Source organism: Salvelinus fontinalis, unplaced genomic scaffold (genome assembly GCF_029448725.1).
Source record: "Salvelinus fontinalis isolate EN_2023a unplaced genomic scaffold, ASM2944872v1 scaffold_0006, whole genome shotgun sequence".
NCBI classification, from domain to species: domain Eukaryota; kingdom Metazoa; phylum Chordata; class Actinopteri; order Salmoniformes; family Salmonidae; genus Salvelinus; species Salvelinus fontinalis.
Genome location: NW_026600215.1, coordinates 292,091 through 317,015, shown reverse-complemented (window position 1 = coordinate 317,015; position 24,925 = coordinate 292,091). Strand labels below are relative to the sequence as shown.

Here is a 24,925-nt window from a genome sequence, read left to right as displayed (position 1 = left end):
AGATATTAGAAATAGCATCATAAAATGTTTCTTACTTTTGGTGATCTTCCGTCAGAATGTTGGACAAGGTGTCCTTTGTCCAGAACAGTCGTTGTTTTGATCTGGAACGGCAAATATCCCTCTTCATTTAGCATGGGCACTTGCCAAGTGGCACGGATCACTCCAACGTCAACAAAGTCAGAGAACGGAACACGGCAAAACTCCCGAAAAAAAATAAATAATCTGATTAAACTATATTGAAAAAACATACGTTACGATGATATGGTCACATGTATCAAATAAAATGTAAGACGGAGATGTTAGTCGTCCATAACGAGAGCAAAACAGAAGGCAAATTCATGTCCTCTTTCACGTGCTCCAGAAACAGGAAATGGACGGTCACATCAAACAAAGAGCTTTAATTCCACCTCAGACCAAGACAAACACAAAAAAACATCTCTCACCGCCTCTTGACAACCAGGGGAAGGTGTATGAAGTGTACGTAGACTCTTACGTTCATTGCCCATATATAGGCATGCAGTTGAACAGAGCATCGATTTCTGACATTCCACTTCCTGGTCAGGAAGTGTGCTGCATAATGACTTCTGTTTCACTCAGAGAAATAATTCAAACGGTTTTAGAAACTAGAGAGTGTTTTCTATCCAATAGCAATAATAATATGCATATTGTACGAGCAAGAATTGAGTACGAGGCCGTTTGAAATGGGCACGATTTAACTGGCTACTCAATACTGCCCCTTGCAGCCATAAGAAGCTTCTGTCCTGTAACTACTGTAGGTCTACCCATCAACTCAATATGGAACTTTGTATCATTCACTTACATTATTAACGTACTGAAATATTCACCACCGTGTTTCATTCAGTAAAAGAGAATGTATGCATACCACGCTGCGCCTTGGTCTCATAATTACAACGACCGTGACAGCTACAAAACATTTCCATACAATCAACAGCTGTTAGATAATGTAGCGCTATAATAATAGCCACCTCATATCTGACAGATGGCTAGAGCTGAATTAGCTGTGGTAGCTAGCTACTAACGTTAGCTAGCCAATTCATGCACCTCAGTTGAGAAGGGATGAAACATTGGCCAACGTTGCATGTCACTTACACTACTAGCTCAGCACTCGGAAAAAACATTAGTATATTTTTCTGTTAAGTCAAACAGTAGTTACTTTGCCAGCTACAACAGTCAACTAAAGAGTAGCTAGTTTCTGCTCTGCTTGCTTTTACAACTCGGTCAAAGAGTGAAACACATACACGCTGACAGCAGCTGCCTCCGTTGCTCTCCCTTGCCGGTCCAGCTAGCATTTCAGAAGCGTTGCCTTCACACAGCCTGCTATGTGGTGTTTGCATGGTCCTGAAGCATACAGATGCCTCTTTTTGTAACACAGTGCAATGATAAAACTGGGGGAGACGAAAATGAACATTTTCAGAACGTTGGGGGTCATGACCCTCCTGTCACCAGAGAAAGTTGCAACCCTGTGACGCACTGAGCTCTCTTCCCATCAGAACCACAATCAGCATGGATACAAAGAGAGTCGGACTCACCGGCTCACAGCCACACAGATAGAGCCATTGACATGGCAAAACCAACAGGGGGTTTCACGCTATACAAAGGCAACAGCGGAATACATCTTACAAAGCAATCTTCTCCAACCCTGAACAGCAGATGTTGCTTAAAGAGATATTATAATATATCATCATAAAAAGTCAAGATATCCTTTTTTGAGATGTTGTTTTTTTGTACAGTAGGCTAGTGGAGAGTCATACAAGTTGATCTGAAAGACAAATTACTTAACTTTTTATTTGAATAATACTCTAAACCATCTATGTGAATCTGAATTGAAGCTCTGCCAAGGCTTTAGTAGTCTCTGTTCTCCCTGGTAATATTAAAACCTCAGATTAGAGGATGTCTCTGTCCTCCCTGGTTATATTAAAACCTCAGATTAGATAATGTCTCTGTCCTCCCTGGTTATATTAAAACCTCAGATTAGAGGATGTCTCTGTCCTCCCTGGTTATATTAAAACCTCAGATTAGAGAATGTCTCTGTCCTCCCTGGTTATATTAAAACCTCAGATTAGATAATGTCTCTGAGTGGAAAATGTCGAGGGTTTCCCCCCCTCTTGCTCTCAGCCTGTCTCCTAGATACAGTATAGGCAAACACCAGCCCTCATAAATTCTCATTACAGGAACTTAAATAAAGAACATGGGCTACTTTGCTGGTTTATACAAATACAAATTCCCCAAAGAAAGTTGATTAAAGTAATGTGTTACGACTGTGATATCATTACAACTCAGCATCAAAAGGTAATTTGATCCTATTTTTTAAATGTTTTTATTTTTTTAACTTGAAGGGCAAGAGCTGCCCCTATTTGCCCTTAAGCATTTTCAGTTTTACCACAGAAATAGAGGTGTGTAACTGTGTGTTTTAATCACGAACCATCGATAGTCTGTGAAGTGCCACAAGGCATAATTTTGCCATTCAATGAACTCATGCTACCCTGTTATCCTTGGCTGAGCTCTCTTTCTCTCTCTCTTTCTCTCTCTCATGCTACCCTCTTTACCCTGGCCAACCACTTGATTATTGAAAAAGGAAATGGAGATATCATCATTATTGCACATCATCTGTTGCTGCTAACCATCCCGTGTAGTCTGGTCCCAAATGTGTTCGTAAATGTCTCGTCAAATTCAATGACCATTATCATGCCAGTCAATAACCTAATGAGTTCTACCGCATTGCCGGTGTGTTTTGGACTTTAAAACCCCTTTTAAACATTGATTGAGCCATAGACCTATGGGTTGTACCATTGGAATCCTCTATATATACACACAGCAAGCCAGTGGTAGCTGCACAAGCAAAGCATATGCTCATATCTGAACGGATCGAACACTACAGGCACAGCCTGTCACAACGCGGAAAAGCATTTTGGGAAGGTCTTTCTTTGCACCAAGAGACACCACCCACTCTAGTCTCCTCACCGACTGACAGGCGCTCTGACCGACTGTGCAGTCGTGATTTTTGTAGCTTTGACAAACAGAATGGAAAATAAACACACAACAGACAGGATGGACACAGCGAACACATTGAGCTCAGACGTCACAGACTCCGGTAAAAGAGTAAGTTATTTGATGGAGAAGTGTGCAGATGTAGGATTAGGACAGCCTCGGAAATTCTCCGAGGAGCTACAGTCTCGAGTCTGCACGTCCTCCGTAGTGCGTAGTTTTGGAAACGTTGCCACTTTGTGCGCTGCCGCGTCTCCTTGCTCGAGCGACAACGGTGCCATGTTCAAAGACTGTACTGTCAGAGATAACGCCTCACTTATCAATAAAGCTTTTTATGACCGCTCTGACCCTGTGCGCTGGACGGAGATGCGTGGCACAGAGGGAGTGAAGGAGTCCATGTTACAGCAGCCGGCCCCTACAGTAACTCGTGAAAGTTTGCAGAGAGCGGCTACGAACATGATATCGACACCCTGTTCAACCACAGCCACCGGGGCTCGTAGGATCATCAAAGATGAGAAGGAGCCGTCGCTAATCACGGAAACACCGTGTCCCGATTTTGAACTAACGGCCAACATCCCTACCCTCGAGACCTGTTACGACAGCGAGAGGAAACAACACCAGATAGGTTTTATGGATGATTCGTCTTTCCCCACCTCCGCGCCTGGACAACAGCACCAACAAGTACTATTGGACTGTTCTCCGAACTTTCTAGTCGACTTGAATCAGAACGACCAGATGTCGACGGTTCCCCAGGTCCGTACAGACTCGCCGGGTGTTCCCTTTCCTACTCATCCCGGTAAGGGCATGCTGAGTTTTGATGTAATGAGCAGTAACGGACAGGGTCCACAGCAGCATTTGATGATTTATAAGAGTGAAATGCCTAGATGGTCCATTCAGACCTCTCCTACTCATTCCCCGTTCTGGTGCCAGTCCAGCGGGGTCTCCGAGGACCAGTACCCACACCATGGCTACTCCTCCCCGGATGGAATTCACACCTCAGCCCTGCTCCAGAGGTCCCCGACCTATACAGGATATGGCGGGTAAGATTAAAGCATTATTTAAACCGTAACCAGTGTAAAAGTCTCAGCATCTTTGAGTTCATTTAAATTACTGTTTTTATATTCATGCATTCACTTTTTATTTGTTTATTTATTATTTATTATTAATATTTATTATAATTTATTTATTTATTTATAATTTTGTTGCCCAAAATGAATCTGATTTGATTTGATTTGATGAGCTTGTTTTATTATTTCTCCGTTCGCCTCCATTCGCTGTGATATCAGTGTGCCAATGTTGTCAGTGTAAATATCGCAATGGCTCATTTGTGTCTATTCCCTGGTTTTTGCAGTGTTCCACCCCAGAGACTATGTATGATCTGTGGGGATGAGGCATCAGGGTGTCACTACGGGGTGCTCACGTGTGGAAGCTGCAAAGTGTTCTTTAAACGAGCGGTCGAAGGTAAGCAACATCACATCAGACGATTGGAACAGTAATATGATATGGCGTGGAGATTTGACTTGGACAATTAAAGAGTGACCACCGGTTGAATACTCCCGTGGTACTATGGGAGGAGGATGTGGTTGAGAGGAAATGATGAAGTTTCAGGAAGAAAATCAAAACGTTTGTGGTTAAAAATAAAAAATACAAAATATTGAGTGTTATTGTGGCCTTTTGAGCCCTAATCCTCAGACATTGACACCAGACATAACAGAATTGTAGACTTTTTACTAAGCACCATTGTTGTCTTTTTAAACGAATGGCACAACCCGAAAGCAAAGCACAGACAGTATCACACAGTATCACAGTAACCAGTGTTCACAATGTTCTTCTTTTCTGACTTGTTTTGGTCTCGTAATCTTAAAGATTTATTAGAGCCACTCAGTCTGACCATGGGCATGTCTCTCAGTCTGACCATGGGCATGTCTCTCAGTCTGACCATTGTCATGTCTCTCAGTCCGACTATTGTCATGTCACTCAGTCTGACCATGGGCATGTCTCTCAGTCTGACCATGGTGATGTCTCTCAGTCTGACCATGGGCATGTCTCTCAGTCTGACCATGGTGATGTCTCTCAGTCTGACCATGGGCATGTCTCTCAGTCTGACCATTGTCATGTCTCTCAGTCTGACCATGGTCATGTCTCTCAGTCTGACCATAGTCATGTCTCTCAGTCTGACCATGGGCATCTCTCTCAGTCTGACCATAGTCATGTCTCTCAGTCTGACCATAGTCATGTCTCTCAGTCTGACCATAGTCATGTCTCTCTGTCTGACCATGGTCTTGTCTCTCAGTCTGACCACAGTGATCTCTCTCAGTCTGATAAAAGAACAGTTTGCAGTTCTCCCAGGTTCAGCTCGATGAGTTGAAACAGGAGAACGGCAAGCTGACAGCAATCAGTAAGTCATTGAGAGAGGACATCAGTTCTGTGTGTGAACTCATGATTACAATGACAGATAAATCAGACTCGAGGGACAATCAAGGCAAAACACTATGGTTGTGGACGGAACTGCAGAATCTCCACGTGAGACCTGGGTGGAGTCTGAGGACAAAGTGAGGGAAATGATCTCTGAGTAATTGAATATGGACCAATGGAAGATTGAGGTGGAGCGCGCCCACAGGACTGGAAAACCCACCACCGGCCAAGGTGACAGGCCCAGGTGACAGGCCCAGGTGACAGGCCCAGGTGACAGGCCCAGGTGACAGGCCCAGGTGACAGGCCCAGGTGACAGGCCCAGGCCGATAGTGGTCAAGTTCCTGAGGTTCAATGACAAGTTAGCTGTTCTGGAAAGAGCCAAGAACTTTCTTCCTCAACACGGACTATCCTGAAGCTGTGCGCCAGAAGAGGAAAGATCTGATCCCAGCCATGAAAGCAGCCAGAGCTCGTGGGAACATTGCTTACATCTGCTATGACAGGCTCATTGTCCACCCTCCCTCCCAGAAGCCTGAAAGGGATGAGAGAGCCAAGCCTATTGGTTCATAGCTTCAACCCCGCAGCACACACACTGATTAATGGACTTGCTTTGCTTGCTCTTTTCAGTAGTATGTCTATCTCTGATAAGCTACCCAGGAAAGGGATGAAAATAGCCCATATTAATATTGTAACGACGTGCGTTGAGAGTCAGGAAGAAAGTTCAGGGAGTGTTTTAATAAATAAACACAACATAAAACAAAAATAAGACACAGAACTGACACAGGAACAGAAAAAATAATGCCTGGGGAAGGAAACAAAGGGAGTGACATATATAGGGAAGGAACCAAAGGGAGTGACATATATAGGGAAGGAAACAAAGGGAGTGACATATATAGGGAAGGAAACAAAGGGAATGACATATATAGAGAAGGAACCAAAGGGAGTGACATATATAGGGAAGGATCCAAAGGGAGTGACATATATAGAGAAGGAACCAAAGGGAGTGACACATATAGAGAAGGAACCAAAGGGAGTGACATATACAGGGAAGCATCCAAAGGGATTGACATATATAGAGAAGCATCCAAAGGGAGTGACATATATAGGGAAGGAACCAAAGGGGGTGACACATATAGGGAAGGAACCAAAGGGAGTGACATATATAGGGAAGGTACCAAAGGGAGTGACACATATAGGGAAGGAACCAAAGGGAGTGACACATATAGGAAAGGAACCAAAGGGAGGGACGTATATAGGGAAGGAACCAAAGGGAGTGACATATATAGGGAAGGAACCAAAGGGAGTGACATATATAGAGAAGGAACCAAAGGGAGTGACATATATAGGGAAGGAACTAAAGGGAGTGACATATATAGGGAAGGAACCAAAGGGAGTAACATATATAGAGAAGGAACCAAAGGGAGTGACATATATAGGGAAGGAACCAAAGGGAGTGACATATATAGGGAAGGAACCAAAAGGAGTGACATATATAGGGAAGGAACCAAAAGGAGTGACATATATAGGGAGGGAACCCAAGGGAGTGACATATATAGGGAAGGAACCCAAGGGGGTGACATATATAGGGAAGGAACCCAAGGGAATGACATATATAGGGTAGGAAACAAAGGGAGTGACATATACAGGGAAGGTAATCAGGGAAGTGATGGAGTCCATGTGAGTCTGATGACGCGCAGGTGTACGCCATAACGAGCAGCCTGGTGACCTAGAGGCCAGAGAGGGAGCACAGTGACAGTACCCTCTCTCAGACGTGTGGCTCCAGCCACAGGACGCCAACCAAAAGGACGATCCCGGGGATCAGGAGCGGACCGGTCACCCCTGCTGATGCGCGGGAACCTGTCGTTTGGCTGAGGCATGAGAGCCTGATGAGCCGGAGGAAGCAGGGGAGCCTGGCGATCTGTCTGAGGCATGAGAGCCTGATGAGCCGGAGGAAGCAGGGGAGCCTGGCGATCTGTCTGAGGCATGAGAGCCTGATGAGCCGGAGGAAGCAGGGGAGCCTGGCGATCTGTCTGAGGCATGAGAGCCTGATGAGCCGGAGGAAGCAGGGGAGCCTGGCGATCTGTCTGAGGCATGAGAGCCTGATGAGCCGGAGGAAGCAGGGGAGCCTGGCGATCTGTCTGAGGCATGAGAGCCTGATGAGCCGGAGGAAGCAGGGGAGCCTGGCGATCTGTCTGAGGCATGAGAGCCTGATGAGCCGGAGGAAGCAGGGGAGCCTGGCGATCTGTCTGAGGCATGAGAGCCTGATGAGCCGGAGGAAGCAGGGGAGCCTGGCGATCTGTCTGAGGCATGAGAGCCTGATGAGCCGGAGGAAGCAGGGGAGCCTGGCGATCTGTCTGAGGCATGAGAGCCTGATGAGCCGGAGGAAGCAGGGGAGCCTGGCGATCTGTCTGAGGCATGAGAGCCTGATGAGCCGGAGGAAGCAGGGGAGCCTGGCGATCTGTCTGAGGCATGAGAGCCTGTAGCGGCTCCCAGACCCGACGTCATTCCCACCAAAACAAAAAAAGCATTCCCTGATGCTTCCCTTTGGTAAGGCGTCATTCTATAACGAGTGCTCTGAGAGTCAGGAAGAAGGTTCAGGGAATGTTTTAATAAATAAAAGAAACAATTAACATGAAACACAAACAACACACCGACATGAAAACAGAGTCAATAACACCTGAGGAAAGAACCAAGGGGAGTGACAGCTATAGGGAAGATACTCAAGGAGGTGATGGAGTCCAGGTGAGGGACAGATACAGGGAAGATACTCAAGGAGGTGATGGAGTCCAGGTGAGGGACAGATACAGGGAAGATACTCAAGGAGGTGATGGAGTCCATGTGAGGGACAGATACAGGGAAGATAATCAAGGAGGTGACGGAGTCCAGGTGAGGGACAGATACAGGGAAGATAATCAAGGAGGTGATGGAGTCCAGGTGAGAGACAGATACAGGGAAGATAATCAAGGAGGTGACGGAGTCCAGGTGAGGGACAGATACGGGGAGGTGATGGAGTCCAGGTGAGGGACAGATACAGGGAAGATACTCAAGGAGGTGACGGAGTCCAGGTGAGGGACAGATACGGGGAGGTGATGGAGTCCAGGTGAGGGACAGATACAGGGAAGATACTCAAGGAGGTGACGGAGTCCAGGTGAGGGACAGATACAGGGAAGATAATCAAGGAGGTGATGGAGTCCAGGTGAGGGACAGATACAGGGAAGATAATCAAGGAAGTGATGGAGTCGAGGTGAGAGACAGATACAGGGAAGATAATCAAGGAGGTGATGGAGTCCAGGTGAGGGACAGATACAGGGAAGATAATCATGGAGGTGATGGAGTCCAGGTGAGGGACAGATACAGGGAAGATACTCAAGGAGGTGACGGAGTCCAGGTGAGGGACAGATACAGGGAAGATAATCAAGGAGGTGACGGAGTCCAGGTGAGGGACAGATACAGGGGAGATAATCAAGGAGGTGATGGAGTCCAGGGGAGAGACAGATACAGGGAAGATACTCAAGGAGGTGACGGAGTCCAGGTGAGGGACAGATACAGGGAAGATAATCAAGGAGGTGATGGAGTCCAGGTGAGGGACAGATACAGGGAAGACACTCAAGGAGGTGATGGGGTCCAGGTGAGTGTCATGAGGCGCAGGTGACAGGTGTGCGAGATGATCAGCAGGCTGATGACCTAGAGGCCGGAGAGGGAGTATACTTGACAAACATATTTAGCCTTAGACATAAGGTTCATGAAATCAATAATTTGCAAACATCAGATAGCATTCATATATATCAGCCATTTCTGAGAGTCACTTAGATAATTCATTTGATGATACAGCAGTAGCAATACAAGGATATAGCATCTATAGAAGAGACAGGAATGCTTATGGGGGAGGAGTTGCTGTATATATTCAGAGCCATATCCCTGTAATGCTTAGAGAAGATCTTATGTGTTATTGAAGTGTTGTGGTTGCAGGTTCACCTGGTACATCTAAAGCCTTTTCTTTTGGGGTGTTGATATAGGCCACCAAGTGCTAACAGTCAGTATCTAAATAATATGTGTGAAATACTTGATAGTGTATGTGATGTAAACACAGAGGTCTACTTTCTTGGGGACCTGAATATTGACTGGTTTTCATCAAGCTGTCCGCTCAAGAGGAGCTTCTCACTGTAACCAGTGCCTGTAATCTGATTCAGGTTAATAATCAACCTACCAGAATGTTTAACAAGAGGAAGCTTCTCACTGTAACCAGTGCCTGTAATCTGGTTCAGGTTATTAATCAACCTACCAGGGTGTTTTACAAGAGGAAGCTTCTCACTGTAACCAGAGCCTGTAATCTGGTTCAGGTTATTAATCAACCTACCAGGGTGTTTAACAAGAGGAAGCTTCTCACTGTAACCAGTTCCTCTAATCTGGTTCAGGTTATTAATCAACCTACCAGGGTGTTTAACAAACACTACAGGAACAAGATCATCCACATGTATCGATCACATCTTTGCTAAATCTGTAGAGCTTTGTTCTAAAGCTGTATCCATACCCATTGGATGTAGTGATCACAATATAGTGGCTATATCCAGGAAAGCCAAAGTTCCAACAGCTGGGCCTTAAAGAATAGTGTATAAGAGATCATACAAAATGTTTTTGCTGTGACTCTTATGTGAATGATGTTAAAAATATGTGTTGGTCTGATGTGATTAATGAGGAGCATCCAGACGCTGTGTAATGTCGTGTGTGTAGGTGGCAGGGAAGTTAGGCGCAGGAGAATCGAACTTGGTATAAATGGCATAGTTTAATAGACTTAATATAACTCCAAAACCATAATAAATAATAACCATAATAAATAAATATTACATAATAAATAAAAGTGGGTACAAGGACCCGTCATGCACCAATACATAACACACAAACATACAAAACAAACAATCTCTGACACGGTGCAGTTGATGAATTTATGAAAATGCTTCTTCCGATTATTGCGAAACATGCACCTGTTAAGAAACTGACTGTTGGAACTGTTAAGACTCCATGGATTGAGGAGGAACTGTTAAGACTCCATGGATCGAGGAGGAACTGTTAAGGCTCCATGGATCGAGGAGGAACTGTTAAGGCTCCATGGATTGAGGAGGAACTGTTAAGGCTCTATGGATTGAGGAGGAACTGTTAAGACTCCATGGATTGAGGAGGAACTGTTAAGACTCCATGGATTGAGGAGGAACTGTTAAGACTCCATGGATTGAGGAGGAACTGTTAAGACTCCATGGATTGAGGAGGAACTGTTAAGACTCCATGGATTGAGGAGGAACTGTTAAGACTCCATGGATTGAGGAGGAACTGTTAAGACTCCATGGATTGAGGAGGAACTGTTAAGACTCCATGGATTGAGGAGGAACTGTTAAGGCTCTATGGATTGAGGAGGAACTGTTAAGAACTGTTAAGACTCCATGGATTGAGGAGGAACTGTTAAGGCTCTATGGATCGAGGAGGAACTGTTAAGGCTCTATGGATTGAGGAGGAACTGTTAAGACTCCATGGATTGAGGGGGAACTGAAAAAAAACTGTATCGTGTAAAGAGATTGGGGCAAAAGTCTGGCTGCACATCTGACTGGCTGACTTACTGCAAACTGAGAAATCATGTGTCTAAACTCAACAAAGAGAATAAGAAACTTTATTATGAAGCCAAGATCAATGATATAAAGTACTTTAACTGGAATTATGGGCAGAAAGACAAATTCAACTCCATCTTTCATCGAATCAGATGGCTTATTCATCACAAAACCATTTGATGTTGCCAACTATTTTAATGATTATTTCATTGGCAATGTGGGCAAACTTAGGCAAGAAATGCCAACAACGAACAGTATGTAATTGTATTCATGCATAAAAACCTCACAATGAAAGAAAAGCAGGGGAAGTTTGAATTTTGTAAGGTTAGTTTAGGAGATGTGGAAAAAATCTTTGTTATCGATCAATAATGACAAACCTCCTGCCATTGACAACTTAGATGGAAAGCTACTGAGGATGGTAGCTGACTCTATAGCCACTCCTATCTCTCCTATTTTTTATCTGAACCTAGAGGAAAGTCTTTGTCCTCAGGCCTGGCGGGAAGACAACGTCATTCCACTACCCAAGAGTGGTAAAGCAACCTTTACTGGTTCTAACAGCAGACCTATCAGCTTGCTGCCAGCTCTTAGCAAACTGTTGGGAAAAAATGGTGTTTGACCAAATACAATGCTATTTCTCTGTAAACAAATTAACAACAGACTTTCAGCATGCTTATAGAGAAGAGCACTCAACATGAACTGCACTGACACAAATGACTGATGATTGGTTGAAAGAAATCAATAGTAAGAAGATTGTGGAGCTGTACTGTTAGATTTCAGTGCAGCCTTTGAAATTATTGACCTTTTTTAAAACATGTTTTTATATATTTTATTTATTTATTTATCCGTTATTTTACCAGGTAAGTTGACTAAAAACACGTTCTCATTTACAGCAATGACCTGGGGAATAGTTACAGGGGAGAGGAGGGGGATGAATGAGCCAATTGTAAGCTGGGGATAATTAGGTGACCGTAACCTGTTGTTGAAAAAACGTATGTGCTATGGCTTTTCAACCTCTGCCATAATATGGATTCAGAGCTACAGTTGAAGTCAGAAGTTTACATACACTTTGGTGGGAGTCATTAAAACTACTTTTTCAACCACTCCACAAATTTCTTATTAATTATGGCTGGGGGCAGTATTGAGTAGCTTGGATGAATAAGGTGCCCAAAGTAAACTGCCTGCTACTCAGTCCCAGACGCTAAGATATGCATATTATTAGTAGATTTGGATAGAAAACACTCTGAAGTTACTAAAACTGTTTGAATGATGTCTGTGAGTATAACAGAACTCATACGGCAGGCAAAAACCTGAGAAAAAATCCAACCAGGAAGTGGGAAATCTGAGGTTTGTAGGTTTGCCTATCTAATATACAGTGTCTTTGGGGTCATATTGTACTTCATACGGCTTCCACTAGATGCCAACAGTCTTTAGAACCTTGTTTGATGCTTCTATTGTGAAGAATGAGGGAAGGAGAGCTCTTTGAGTCAGGTGTTGAAACATTATTGAAGATTTATGTTAAAAACATCCTAAAGATTGATTCTATACAGTGTTTGACATGTTTCTACGAACTTTAATGGAATTTTTTTACTTTTCGTCTGACCTGCGCGTCATCAATTTGGATTCGTGAACTGAAAGCGCGAACAAAAAGGAGGTATTTGGACATAAATTATGGACGTTATCGAACAAAACAAACATTTATTGTCGAACTGTGATTCCTGGAAGTGCATTCTGATGAAGATCACCAAAGGTAAGTGAATATTTATAATACTATTTCTGACTTCTGTTGACTCCACTACATGGCGGATATCTGTAAGGCTTGTTTTGGCTCTGAGCGCTGTACTCAGATTATAGCATGGTGTGCTTTTTTCCGTAAAGTTTTTGAAACCTGACACAGCGGTTGCATTAAGGAGAAGTTTATCTAAAGTTCCATGTATAATACTTGTATCTTTTATCAATGTTTATTATGAGTATTTCTGTAAATTGATGTGGCTCTCTGCAAAATCACCGGATGTTTTGGAACTACTGAACATAACGCACCAATGTAAACTGAGATTTTTGGATATAAATATGAACTTTATCAAAGAAAACATACATGTATTGTGGAACATGAAGTCCTATGAGTGTCATCTGATGAAGATCATCAAAGGTTAGTGATTAATTTTATCTCTATTTCTGCTTTTTGTGACTCCTCTCTTTGGCTGGACAAATGGCTGTGTTTTTCTGTGACTAGGTAATGACCTAACATAATCGTTTGGTTTGCTTTCGTCGTAAAGCTTTTTTGAAATTGGACACTAGCTGGATTTACAACAAGTTTATCTTTAAAATGGTGTAAAATACTTGTATGGTTGAGGAATTTTAATTATGAGATTTCTGTTGTTTGAATTTGGCGCCCTGCAGTTTCACTGGCTGTTGTCAAGTCAATCCCGTTAACGGAAGAAGAAGTTAAGTTAAGTTAAGAAGTTAAGAAGTTTAAGCTGTGGAACTATTAGACCAACATGAACTGGGGGGAAATGTTGCGTTGTGTGAGTCATTAAAACTCGTTTTTCAACCACTCCACACATTTCTTGTTAACAAACTATAGTTTTGACAAGTAGGTTAGGACATCTACTTTGTGCATGACACAAGTCATTTGTCACACAATTGTTTACAGACAGATGATTTCACTTATAATTCACTGTATCACAATTCCAGTGGGTCAGAAGTTTACATACACTAAGTTGACTGTGCCTTTACACAGCTTGGAAAATTCCAGAAAATTATGGCATGGCTTTAAAGCTTCTGATAGTCTAATTGACATAATTTGAGCCAATTGGAGGTGCACCTGTGGATGTATTTCAAGGCCTACCTTTTAACTCAGTGCCTCTTTAATTGACATCATGGGAAAGTCTAAATATATCAGCCAAGACCTCAGATTTTTTTTTTTAGACCTCCACAAGTCTGGTCCATCCTTGGGAGACATTTCCAAAGGCCTGAAGGTACCACGTTCATCTGTACAATAGTACGCAAGTATAAACACCATGGGACCATGCAGCCGTCACACCACTCAGAAAGGAGACGCGTTCTGTCTCCTGGAGATGAACGTACTTTGGTACCAAAAGTGTAAATCAATCCAACAACAGCAAAGGACCTTGTAACGATGCTGGAGGAAACAGGTACAAAAGTATCTATATCCACAGTAAAACGAGTCCTATATTGACATAACCTGAACGGCCACTCAGCATGGAAGAAGTCACTGCTCCAAAACCACCATAAAAATTCCAGACTACGGTTTGCAACTGCACATAGGGACAAAGATTGTACTTTTTGGAGAAATGTCCTCTGGTCTGATGAAAAAAAATAGAACTGTTAGGCCATAATGACCGCTGTTATGTTTGGAGGAAAAGGGGGAGGCTTGCAAGCCGAAGAACACCATCCCAACTGTCAAGCACGGGGGTGGCAGCATCATGTTGTGGGGGTGCTTTGCTGCAGGAGTGACGGGTGCACTTCACAAAATATAGATGGTATCATGAGGGAGGAAAATTATGTGGATATATTGAAGCAACATCTCAAGACATCAGTCAGGAAGTTAAAGCTTGGTTGCAAATGGGTCTTCCAAATGGACAATGACCCCAAGCGTACTTCCAAAGTTGTGTCAAAATGGCTTAAGGACAACAAAGTCAAGGTATTGGAAAGGCCATCACAAATCCCTGACCTCAATCCTATAGAACATTGGCAGAACTGAAAGTGTGTGCGAGTGTGTGTACACCTGACTCAGTTACACCAGCTCTGTCAGGAGGAATGGGCCAAAATTCACCCAACTTATTGTGGGAAGCTTGTGGAAGGCTACCCAAAACGCTTGACCCAAGTTAAACAATTTAAAGGCAATGCTTCCAAATACTAATTGAGTGTATGTAAACTTCTGACCCACTGGGAATGTGATGATGAAAGAAATAAAAGCTGAAATAAATAAATTCTCTCTACTATTATTCTGACATTTCACATTCTTTAAATATTGTGTTGATGCTAACTGACCTGAAACAGGGATTTTTTTACTCTGATTAAATGTCAGGAATTGTGAAAAAGTGAGTTTAAATGTATTTGGCTAAGGTGTATGTTAACTTCTGACTTCAACTGTATGTAGCTCTGTCCTTGAGCTGTTCTTGTCTATTGATGTTCTGTATTACGTCATTCTGTATTATGTTTTAGCTGCTGTTTTTGCAAATAAATGACCCCCCCCAAAAAAATGTCACTCTCAGTCTGATGATAGTCATGTCTCTCAGTCTCACCATGGTCATTTCAATCAGTCTGTCCATGGTTATGACAATCAGTCTGACCATGGTCATGTCTCTCAGTCTGACCATAGTCATGTTACTCAGTCTCACTATGATCATGTAACTTAGTGTGACCATAGTAATATCTCTCACTCTGACCATGGTCATGTCACTCAGTCTGACCATGGGCATGTCTCTCAGTCTGACCATGGTCATGTTACTCTCAGTTTGACCATGGTCATGTTACTCTCAGTTTGACCATGGTCATGTCTCTCTGCTCTTTTTTGTGTTCTTTCTCCATCTCTTTCAGACACTAAATTGCTCTCTCTGCCTTTCACCCCGCCCCATTTCTCGTTCTTTATCTCTCTCCCTGCCTTTCACCCCCCCCATTACTCGTTCTTTATCTCTCTCCCTGCCTTTCACCCCCCCTCTCTCTCGCTCTCAAAAACTCTTCTCAATCTTGAGAGTATAATACCCACCTCCATTAAACACTATTTCAGAGAGCCTAGTAGAACCCACCTCCATTAAACACTATTTCAGGGAGCCAGTAGAACCCACCTCCATTAAACACTATTTCAGAGAGCCTAGTAGAACCCACCTCCATTAAACACTATTTCAGGGAGCCAGTAGAACCCACCTCCATTAGACAATATTTCAGGGAGCCAGTAGAACCCACCTCCATTAAACACTATTTCAGAGAGCCTAGTAGAACCCACCTCCATTAAACACTATTTCAGGGAGCCAGTAGAACCCATCTCTATTAAACACTATTTCAGAGAGCCTAGTAGAACCCACCTCCATTAAACACTATTTCAGGGAGCCAGTAGAACCCACCTCCATTAAACACTATTTCAGAGAGCCAGTAGAACACACCTCCATTAAACACTATTTCAGAGAGCCTAGTAGAACCCACCTCCATTAAACACTATTTCAGAGAGCCAGTAGAACCCACCTCCATTAAACACTATTTCAGAGAGCCAGTAGAACCCACCTCCATTAAACACTATTTCAGGGAGCCTTAGAGAACCCATCTCTATTAGACAATAATACAGAGAGCCTAGTAGAACCCATCTCCATTAGACAATAATACAGAGAGCCTTAGAGAACCCATCTCTATTAGACAATATTACGGAGAGCCTTAGAGAACCCATCTCTATTAGACAATAATACAGAGAGCCTTAGAGAACCCATCTCTATTAGACAATGTTACAGAGAGCCTTAGAGAACCGATCTCTATTAGACAATGTTACAGAGAGCCTTAGAGAACCGATCTCTATTAGACAATAATACAGAGAGTCTTAGAGAACCCATCTCTATTAGACAATAATACAGAGAGCCTTAGAGAACCCATCTCTATTAGACAATATTACGGAGAGCCTTAGAGAACCCATCTCTATTAGACAATAATACAGAGAGCCTTAGAGAACCCATCTCTATTAGACAATAATACAGAGAGCCTTAGAGAACCCATCTCTATTAGACAATAATACAGAGAGCCTTAGAGAACCCATCTCTATTAGACAATGTTACAGAGAGCCTTAGAGAACCCATCTCTATTAGACAATATTACGGAGAGCCTTAGAGAACAGACTCTATTAGACAATGTTACAGAGAGCCTTAGAGAACCCATCTCTATTAGACAATATTACGGAGAGCCTTAGAGAACCCATCTATATTAGACAATAATACAGAGAGCCTTAGAGAACCCATCTCCATTAGACAATAATACAGAGAGCCTTAGAGAACCCATCTCTATTAGACAATATTACAGAGAGCCTTAAAGAACCCATCTCTATTAGACAATATTACAGAGAGCCTTAGAGAACCCATCTCTATTAGACAATATTACGGAGAGCCTTAGAGAACCCATCTCTATTAGACAATATTTCAGAGAGCCTTAGAGAACCCATCTCTATTAGACAATATTTCAGAGAGCCTTAGAGAACCCATCTCTATTAGACAATATTTCAGAGAGCCTTAGAGAACCGATCTCTATTAGACAATAATACAGAGAGCCTTAGATAACCCACTTCTCTTTGAGATGATTGCCTTTGAAAAGTAATTCTAAAAAAGACACTTTAAACCACATTAGCTGTATTCTGTTCTTCTATTCAACAGGACATCATAACTATCTCTGCGCCGGTCGAAATGACTGCATCGTGGATAAGATACGGAGAAAGAATTGCCCTGCGTGTCGCCTGAGGAAGTGCTACCAAGCTGGGATGATGCTCGGAGGTACCTTTGTGGTCCTGTCTCTCTGTCTTCCTCTTCTACTTACCCTCCATCCCAATTATCTAGAGAACATCACATTAATGGGGTTACAAATTAATAACACCCTCTCATCTTACGCAGGAGTCACACACTTTGAAATCATCATTTCCAGTCAAGGAGATTGTTCACAGGACCTTTCAGATCACACACAGAGACGAAACACTTCATGGAAATGAACAAAATCATCCACCCCTGCCAGTACTATCTGACATGTTCTTTCCCTTAGGATATTACCTTTTAGATGTTTAATGAACCACAGATGTGGGATCTTAATTTGATCACCATGTTGCAGGAGAACATTCCTGCAATAAAGGACATTTTACATTTGTAGTGTATTTATTTCTGAAGTTTGTCATTTCCACCTGGAAATTTTCAGGCTTGATTTTCCCTAACGGAAAATGTATTAACCCCTACAAAAATGTAATAATTCACATGCCCTGTTGCTGCAGGATTATCCTCCCGCTGTAGCAATTTGGCTCAAATTAAGATCCTACATCTGTATGGGTAAACACTTTATTCAAAAACGAAAGTGCTCTTGTAATAGCCTTTGTCTGACCTTTTATTTGAAACATTTTATGTGTCATGGGTTATTGAGGAGGAGGAGTAAGTGTGTTATATTACGGGTTTAAAATCAGTCAACCGTTCAAGGTCGTACCATTTAGCAAAAATTACAACTTAGAGAAAAATAAATGCATTACAGTAATTATTTTGTAGCATTTTTTTTTCTCCAGACAAACTTAAACTGAAACAATATATATATATATTTTAAAAGTATATCTTTTATCTTATGTCAGTCGACACATCTGATCACATCTTAATGAAGCCTTTCATAGATGCTGAACCTCATCTTCATTTCATTCAGCCCCATACCAATGTCTACATACAGTATGTGAATAATTCCTTGTACTCTTCACATGTTTTAACTGACCCTCGGGGGGTAATTATCGTCACAGGGAGGAAGCTGAAGCGCTTCGGGGCCCTGAAGGCAGGTCTGGCCCCAGCCTTGATGTTCCAGGGGCCCTTATCAGCCCTGGGGGATGGTCTGGCCCCAGCCTTGATGTTCCAGGGGCCCTTGTCAGCCATGGGGGATGGTCAGGCCCTGGCCTCTCTACCCTGCATGCCTGGTCTCAACGAGCTGCAGCTCTCTCCTCAGATCATCAGCATTCTGGAGAGCATTGAGCCCGAGGTGGGTCGGAGATGCTGATTTAGGGGCGAATCCTAACCTCAAAGTCTAATTGTAACTTAGTCTCCTATTGACTTCAATGCGCTGACTAAGGGAACATTTGACTGAAGGACAAGTTAGGTTTCATTTGCTTTATGTATTGTCCTGCTGCTGACAATGGATTGACATTCAGGGATGAATCATCTCTCCCGTCTACCAGGTGGTGTACTCTGGCTACGACAACTCCCAGCCTGACATGCCACACCTCCTCCTCAACAGTCTCAACAGACTGTGTGATAGACAGCTGTTGTGGATCGTCCGGTGGTCCAAGTCCCTGCCAGGTAATAGCAGGAAGAATATGAACTGTGTTATAAAGGCTGTATGTATGGTTTATGAATGTCTTATAATGTCCTGAGAGACAGACTGTGATTCATCCGGTGATCAAGTAACAGCAGGAAGAATGTCAACTGGTTTGATATCCTAAAACTTGACATCTGCACACGTAACCCGTTCACACGTCATATACTGATGTAAAATGGAAGGTTTTCACCCATGTGGATCCAAGTTAGGATTGGTCCATATGAGTTCTGGAGTCAACCTGTACCACATACAGACAGCAGTAGTAGCCTGCAGATGCCTCGGTCAGGTGTGCCAGGTAACAGAATAACTGTATTCAGGGCTGACTTGTGGTATAAGTCTATGTTTGCTTTCCAAATAACACACTATTCCCTATATAGTGCACTACTTTAGACCAGAGCCCTATGGAACCATATTCCCTATATAGTGCACTACTTTAGACCAGAGCCCTAAGGCACACTATTCCCTATATAATGCACTACTTTTGAACAGAGCTCTATGGGCAAGGCCTCCTCAGGGCCAACACACTCACCATGGTCTCCATGGTTACCACACCCTAACCATGGCCACCAACAGTCACCAGCGTTCTGCTGCGAAGGTCTCACTCCCTAACACTGGCAGGCAGAGATACAGCCAGGGAGACATTTACATTTACATTTAAGTCATTTAGCAGACGCTCTTATCCAGAGCGACTTACAAATTGGTGCATTCACCTTATGATATCCAGTGGAACAGCCACTTTACAATAGTGCATCTAACTCTTTTAAGGGGGGGGGGGGGTTAGAAGGATTACTTTATCCTATCCTAGGTATTCCTTAAAGAGGTGGGGTTTCAGGTGTCTCCGGAAGGTGGTGATTGACTCCGCTGACCTGGCGTCGTAAGGGAGTTTGTTCCACCATTGGGGTGCCAGAGCAGCGAACAGTTTTGACTGGGCTGAGCGGGAACTGTACTTCCTCAGAGGTAGGGAGGCGAGCAGGCCAGAGGTGGATGAACGCAGTGCCCTTGTTTGGGTGTAGGGCCTGATCAGAGCCTGAAGGTACGGAGGTGCCGTTCCCCTCACAGCTCCGTAGGCAAGCACCATGGTCTTGTAGCGGATGCGAGCTTCAACTGGAAGCCAGTGGAGAGAGCGGAGGAGCGGGGTGACGTGAGAGAACTTGGGAAAGTTGAACACCAGACGGGCTGCGGCGTTCTGGATGAGTTGTAGGGGTTTAATGGCACAGGCAGGGAGCCCAGCCAACAGCGAGTTGCAGTAATCCAGACGGGAGATGACAAGTGCCTGGATTAGGACCTGCGCCGCTTCCTGCGTGAGGCAGGGTCGTACTCTGCGAATGTTGTAGAGCATGAACCTACAGGAACGGGTCACCGCCTTGATGTTAGTTGAGAACGACAGGGTGTTGTCCAGGATCACGCCAAGGTTCTTAGCGCTCTGGGAGGAGGACACAATGGAGTTGTCAACCGTGATGGCGAGATCATGGAACGGGCAGTCCTTCCCCGGGAGGAAGAGCAGCTCCGTCTTGCCGAGGTTCAGCTTGAGGTGGTGATCCGTCATCCACACTGATATGTCTGCCAGACATGCAGAGATGCGATTCACCACCTGGTTATCAGAGGGGGGAAAGGAGAAGATTAATTGTGTGTCGTCTGCATAGCAATGATAGGAGAGACCATGTGAGGATATGACAGAGCCAAGTGACTTGGTGTATAGCGAGAATAGGAGAGGGCCTAGAACAGAGCCCTGGGGGACACCAGTGGTGAGAGCACGTGGTGCGGAGACAGATTCTCGCCACGCCACCTGGTAGGAGCGACCTGTCAGGTAGGACGCAATCCAAGCGTGGGCCGCGCCGGAGATGCCCAGCTCGGAGAGGGTGGAGAGGAGGATCTGATGGTTCACAGTATCAAAGGCAGCCGATAGGTCTAGAAGGATGAGAGCAGAGAGAGAGTCAGCTTTAGCAGTGCGGAGCGCCTCCGTGACACAGAGAAGACACAGAGGAGACCATGTGGAGAGTACGACCAATCCTTTCTTCTCTTTTCAAAGTCACGAAACACCAGTTATCACTACTGGTAACCTCTTAAACACCCTTTATAACTACTGGTAACCTCTTAAACACCCTTTATCACTACTGGTAACCTCCTAAACACCCTTTATAACTACTGGTAACCTCCTAAACACCCTTTATCACTACTGGTAACCTCCTAAACACCCTTTATAACTACTGGTAACCTCCTAAACACCCTTTATCACTACTGGTAACCTCCGAAACACCCTTTATAACTACTGGTAACCTCCTAAACACCCTTTATCACTACTGGTAACCTCCTAAACACCCTTTATAACTACTGGTAACCTCCGAAACACCCTTTATAACTACTGGTAACCTCCTAAACACCCTTTATCACTACTGGTAACCTCCTAAACACCCTTTATCACTACTGGTAACCTCCTAAAACCCTGTATCACTACTGGTAACCTCCTAAACACCCGTTATAACTACTGGTAACCTCCTAAACACCCTTTATCACTACTGGTAACCTCCTAAACACCCTTTATCACTACTGGTAACCTCCTAAACACCCTTTATCACTACTATCACTACTGGTAACCTCCTAAACACCCTTTATCACTACTATCACTACTGGTAACCTCCTAAACACCCTTTATCACTACTGGTAACCTCCTAAACACCCTGTATCACTACTGGTAACCTCTTAAACACCCTGTATCACTACTGGTAACCTCCTAAACACCCTTTATAACTACTGGTAACCTCCTAAACACCCGTTATAACTACTGGTAACCTCCTAAACACCCTTTATCACTACTGGTAACCTCCTAAACACCCGTTATCACTACTGGTAACCTCTTAAACACCCTTTATAACTACTGGTAACCTCTTAAACACCCTTTATCACTACTGGTAACCTCTTAAACACCCTTTATAACTACTGGTAACCTCCTAAACACCCGTTATCACTACTGGTAACCTCCTAAACACCCGTTATAACTACTGGTAACCTCCTAAACACCCTTTATCACTACTGGTAACCTCCTAAACACCCTTTATCACTACTGGTAACCTCCTAAACACCCTTTATCACTACTGGTAACCTCCTAAACACCCTTGATAATTACTGGTAAACTCCTAGTATCATCCCAGCTTTGGATAATATCAGTCAAAACACTAACTTGTAGGTAGAATCATAGAATGACATATAGAATCCATACTGTATGTCATGTCATTTAGAATCCATACTGTATGTCATGTCATATAGAATCCATACTGTATATCATGTCATATAGAATCCATACTTTATGTCATGTCATATAGAATCCATACTGTATGTCATGTCAAAAGAGTCCATACTTTATGTCATGTCATATAGAATCCATACTGTATAGCATGTCATATAGAATCCATAATTTATGTCATGTCATATAGAATCCATACTGTATGTCATGTCATATAGAATCCATACTGTATGTCATGTCATATAGAATCCATACTGTATGTCATGTCATATAGAATCCATACTTTATGTCATGTCATATAGAATCCATACTGTATGTCATGTCATATAGAATCCATACTGTATGTCATGTCATATAGAATCCATACTGTATGTCATGTCATATAGAATCCACACTGTATGGCATGTCATATAGAGTCCATACTGTATGTCATGTCATATAGAATTCATACTGTATGTCTTGTCATATAGAATCCATACTGTATGTCATGTCATATAGAATCCATACTGTATGTCATGTCATTTAGAATCCATACTGTATGTCATGTCATATAGAATCCATACTTTATGTCATGTCATATAGAATCCATACTTTATGTCTGGTCATATGTCAAGTCATATGTCATGTCATATAGAATCCATACTGTATGTCATGTCATTTAGAATCCATACTGTATGTCATGTCATATAGAATCAATACTGTATATCATGTCATATAGAATCCATACTGTATGTCATGTCATATAGAATCCATACTGTATGTCATGTCATATAGAATCAAAACTGTATGTCATGTCATATAGAATCCATACTGTATGTCATGTCATATAGAATCCATACTGTATGTCATGTCATATAGAATCCATACTGTATGTCATGTCATATAGAATCCATACTGATTGGCATGTCATATAGAGTGCATACTGGATGTCATGTCATATAGAATTCATACTGTATGTCATGTCATATAGAATCCATACTGTATGTCATGTCATATAGAATCCATACTGTATGTCATGTCATATAGAATCCATACTGTATGTCATGTCATATAGAATCCACACTGTATGGCATGTCATATAGAGTCCATACTGTATGTCATGTCATATAGAATTCATACTGTATGTCTTGTCATATAGAATCCATACTGTATGTCATGTCATATAGAATCCATACTGTATGTCATGTCATTTAGAATCCATACTGTATGTCATGTCATATAGAATCCATACTTTATGTCATGTCATATAGAATCCATACTGTATGTCATGTCATATAGAATCCATACTGTATGTCATGTCATATAGAATCCATACTGTATGTCATGTCATATAGAATCCATACTATATGTCATGTCATATAGAATCCATACTGTATGTCATGTCATATAGAATCCATACTGTATATCATGTCATATAGAATCCATACTGTATGTCATGTCATATAGAATCCATACTGTATGTCATGTCATATAGAATCCATACTGTATATCATGTCATATAGAATCCATACTTTATGTCATGTCATTGAGAATCCATACTGTATATCATGTCATATAGAATCCATACTTTATGTCTGGTCATATGTCAAGTCATATGTCATGTCATATAGAATCCATACTGTATGTCATGTCATTTAGAATCCATACTGTATGTCATATAGAATCCATACTGTATGTCATGTCATATTTCATGTCATATAGAATTCATACGTTATGTCATGTCATATAGAATCCATACTGTATGTCATGTCATATAGAATCCATACTGTATGTCATGTCATATAGAATCCATACTGTATGTCATGTCATATAGAATCCATACTGTATGTCATGTCATATAGAATCCATACTGTATGTCATGTCATACAGAATCCATACTGTATATCATGTCATATAGATTCCATACTGTATGTCATGTCATATAGAATCCATACTGTATGTCATGTCATATGGAATCCATACTGTATATCATGTCATATAGAATCCATACTTTATGTCATGTCATTGAGAATCCATACTGTATATCATGTCATATAGAATCCATACTTTATGTCTGGTCATATGTCATGTCATATGTCATGTCATATAGAATCCATACTGTATGTCATGTCATTTAGAATCCATATTGTATGTCATATAGAATCCATACTGTATGTCATGTCATATGTCATGTCATATAGAATTCATACATTATGTCATGTCATTGAGAATCCATACTGTATATCATGTCATATAGAATCCATACTGTATGTCATGTCATATGTCATGTCATATGTCAAGTCATTTAAAATAATCTCTGTGGACAGAATGCCTATGTATGCGTGTGCATAGGCACATGTCAGCAGAAGCACGTTGTTTGTAGCCTGAAATCCAGACCTGTTTTATGCTGACATTCCACTCCTTGTAGGCTGTGGACTCCACTCCTTGTAGTCTGTTGACTCCACTCCTTGTAGTCTGTGGACTCCACTCCTTGTAGTCTGTGGACTCCACTCCTTGTAGTCTGTGGACTCCACTGCTTGTAGTCTGTGGACTCTACTCCTTGTAGTCTGTTGACTCCACTCCTTGTAGTCTGTGGACTCCACTCCTTGTAGTCTGTGTACTCCACTCCTTATAGTCTGTGGACTCC

General features: G+C 42.6%; 1 protein-coding gene across 1 annotated transcript in view; it reads left to right on the top strand.

Annotated features, from left to right (window-relative positions):
- Positions 1-2,843: 2,843 nt before the first annotated feature.
- The window catches only part of pgr (progesterone receptor), a 36,454-nt gene continuing 14,372 nt past the window's right edge, over positions 2,844-24,925 (top strand). The window contains exons 1-5 of the mRNA XM_055910392.1: positions 2,844-4,046; positions 4,358-4,467; positions 17,384-17,500; positions 18,490-18,722; positions 18,919-19,039. Of these exons, the coding sequence (XP_055766367.1) occupies positions 3,043-4,046; positions 4,358-4,467; positions 17,384-17,500; positions 18,490-18,722; positions 18,919-19,039 (1,585 nt within the window). The 5' untranslated portion in view covers positions 2,844-3,042. The remainder of the gene's footprint in view (positions 4,047-4,357; positions 4,468-17,383; positions 17,501-18,489; positions 18,723-18,918; positions 19,040-24,925) is intronic.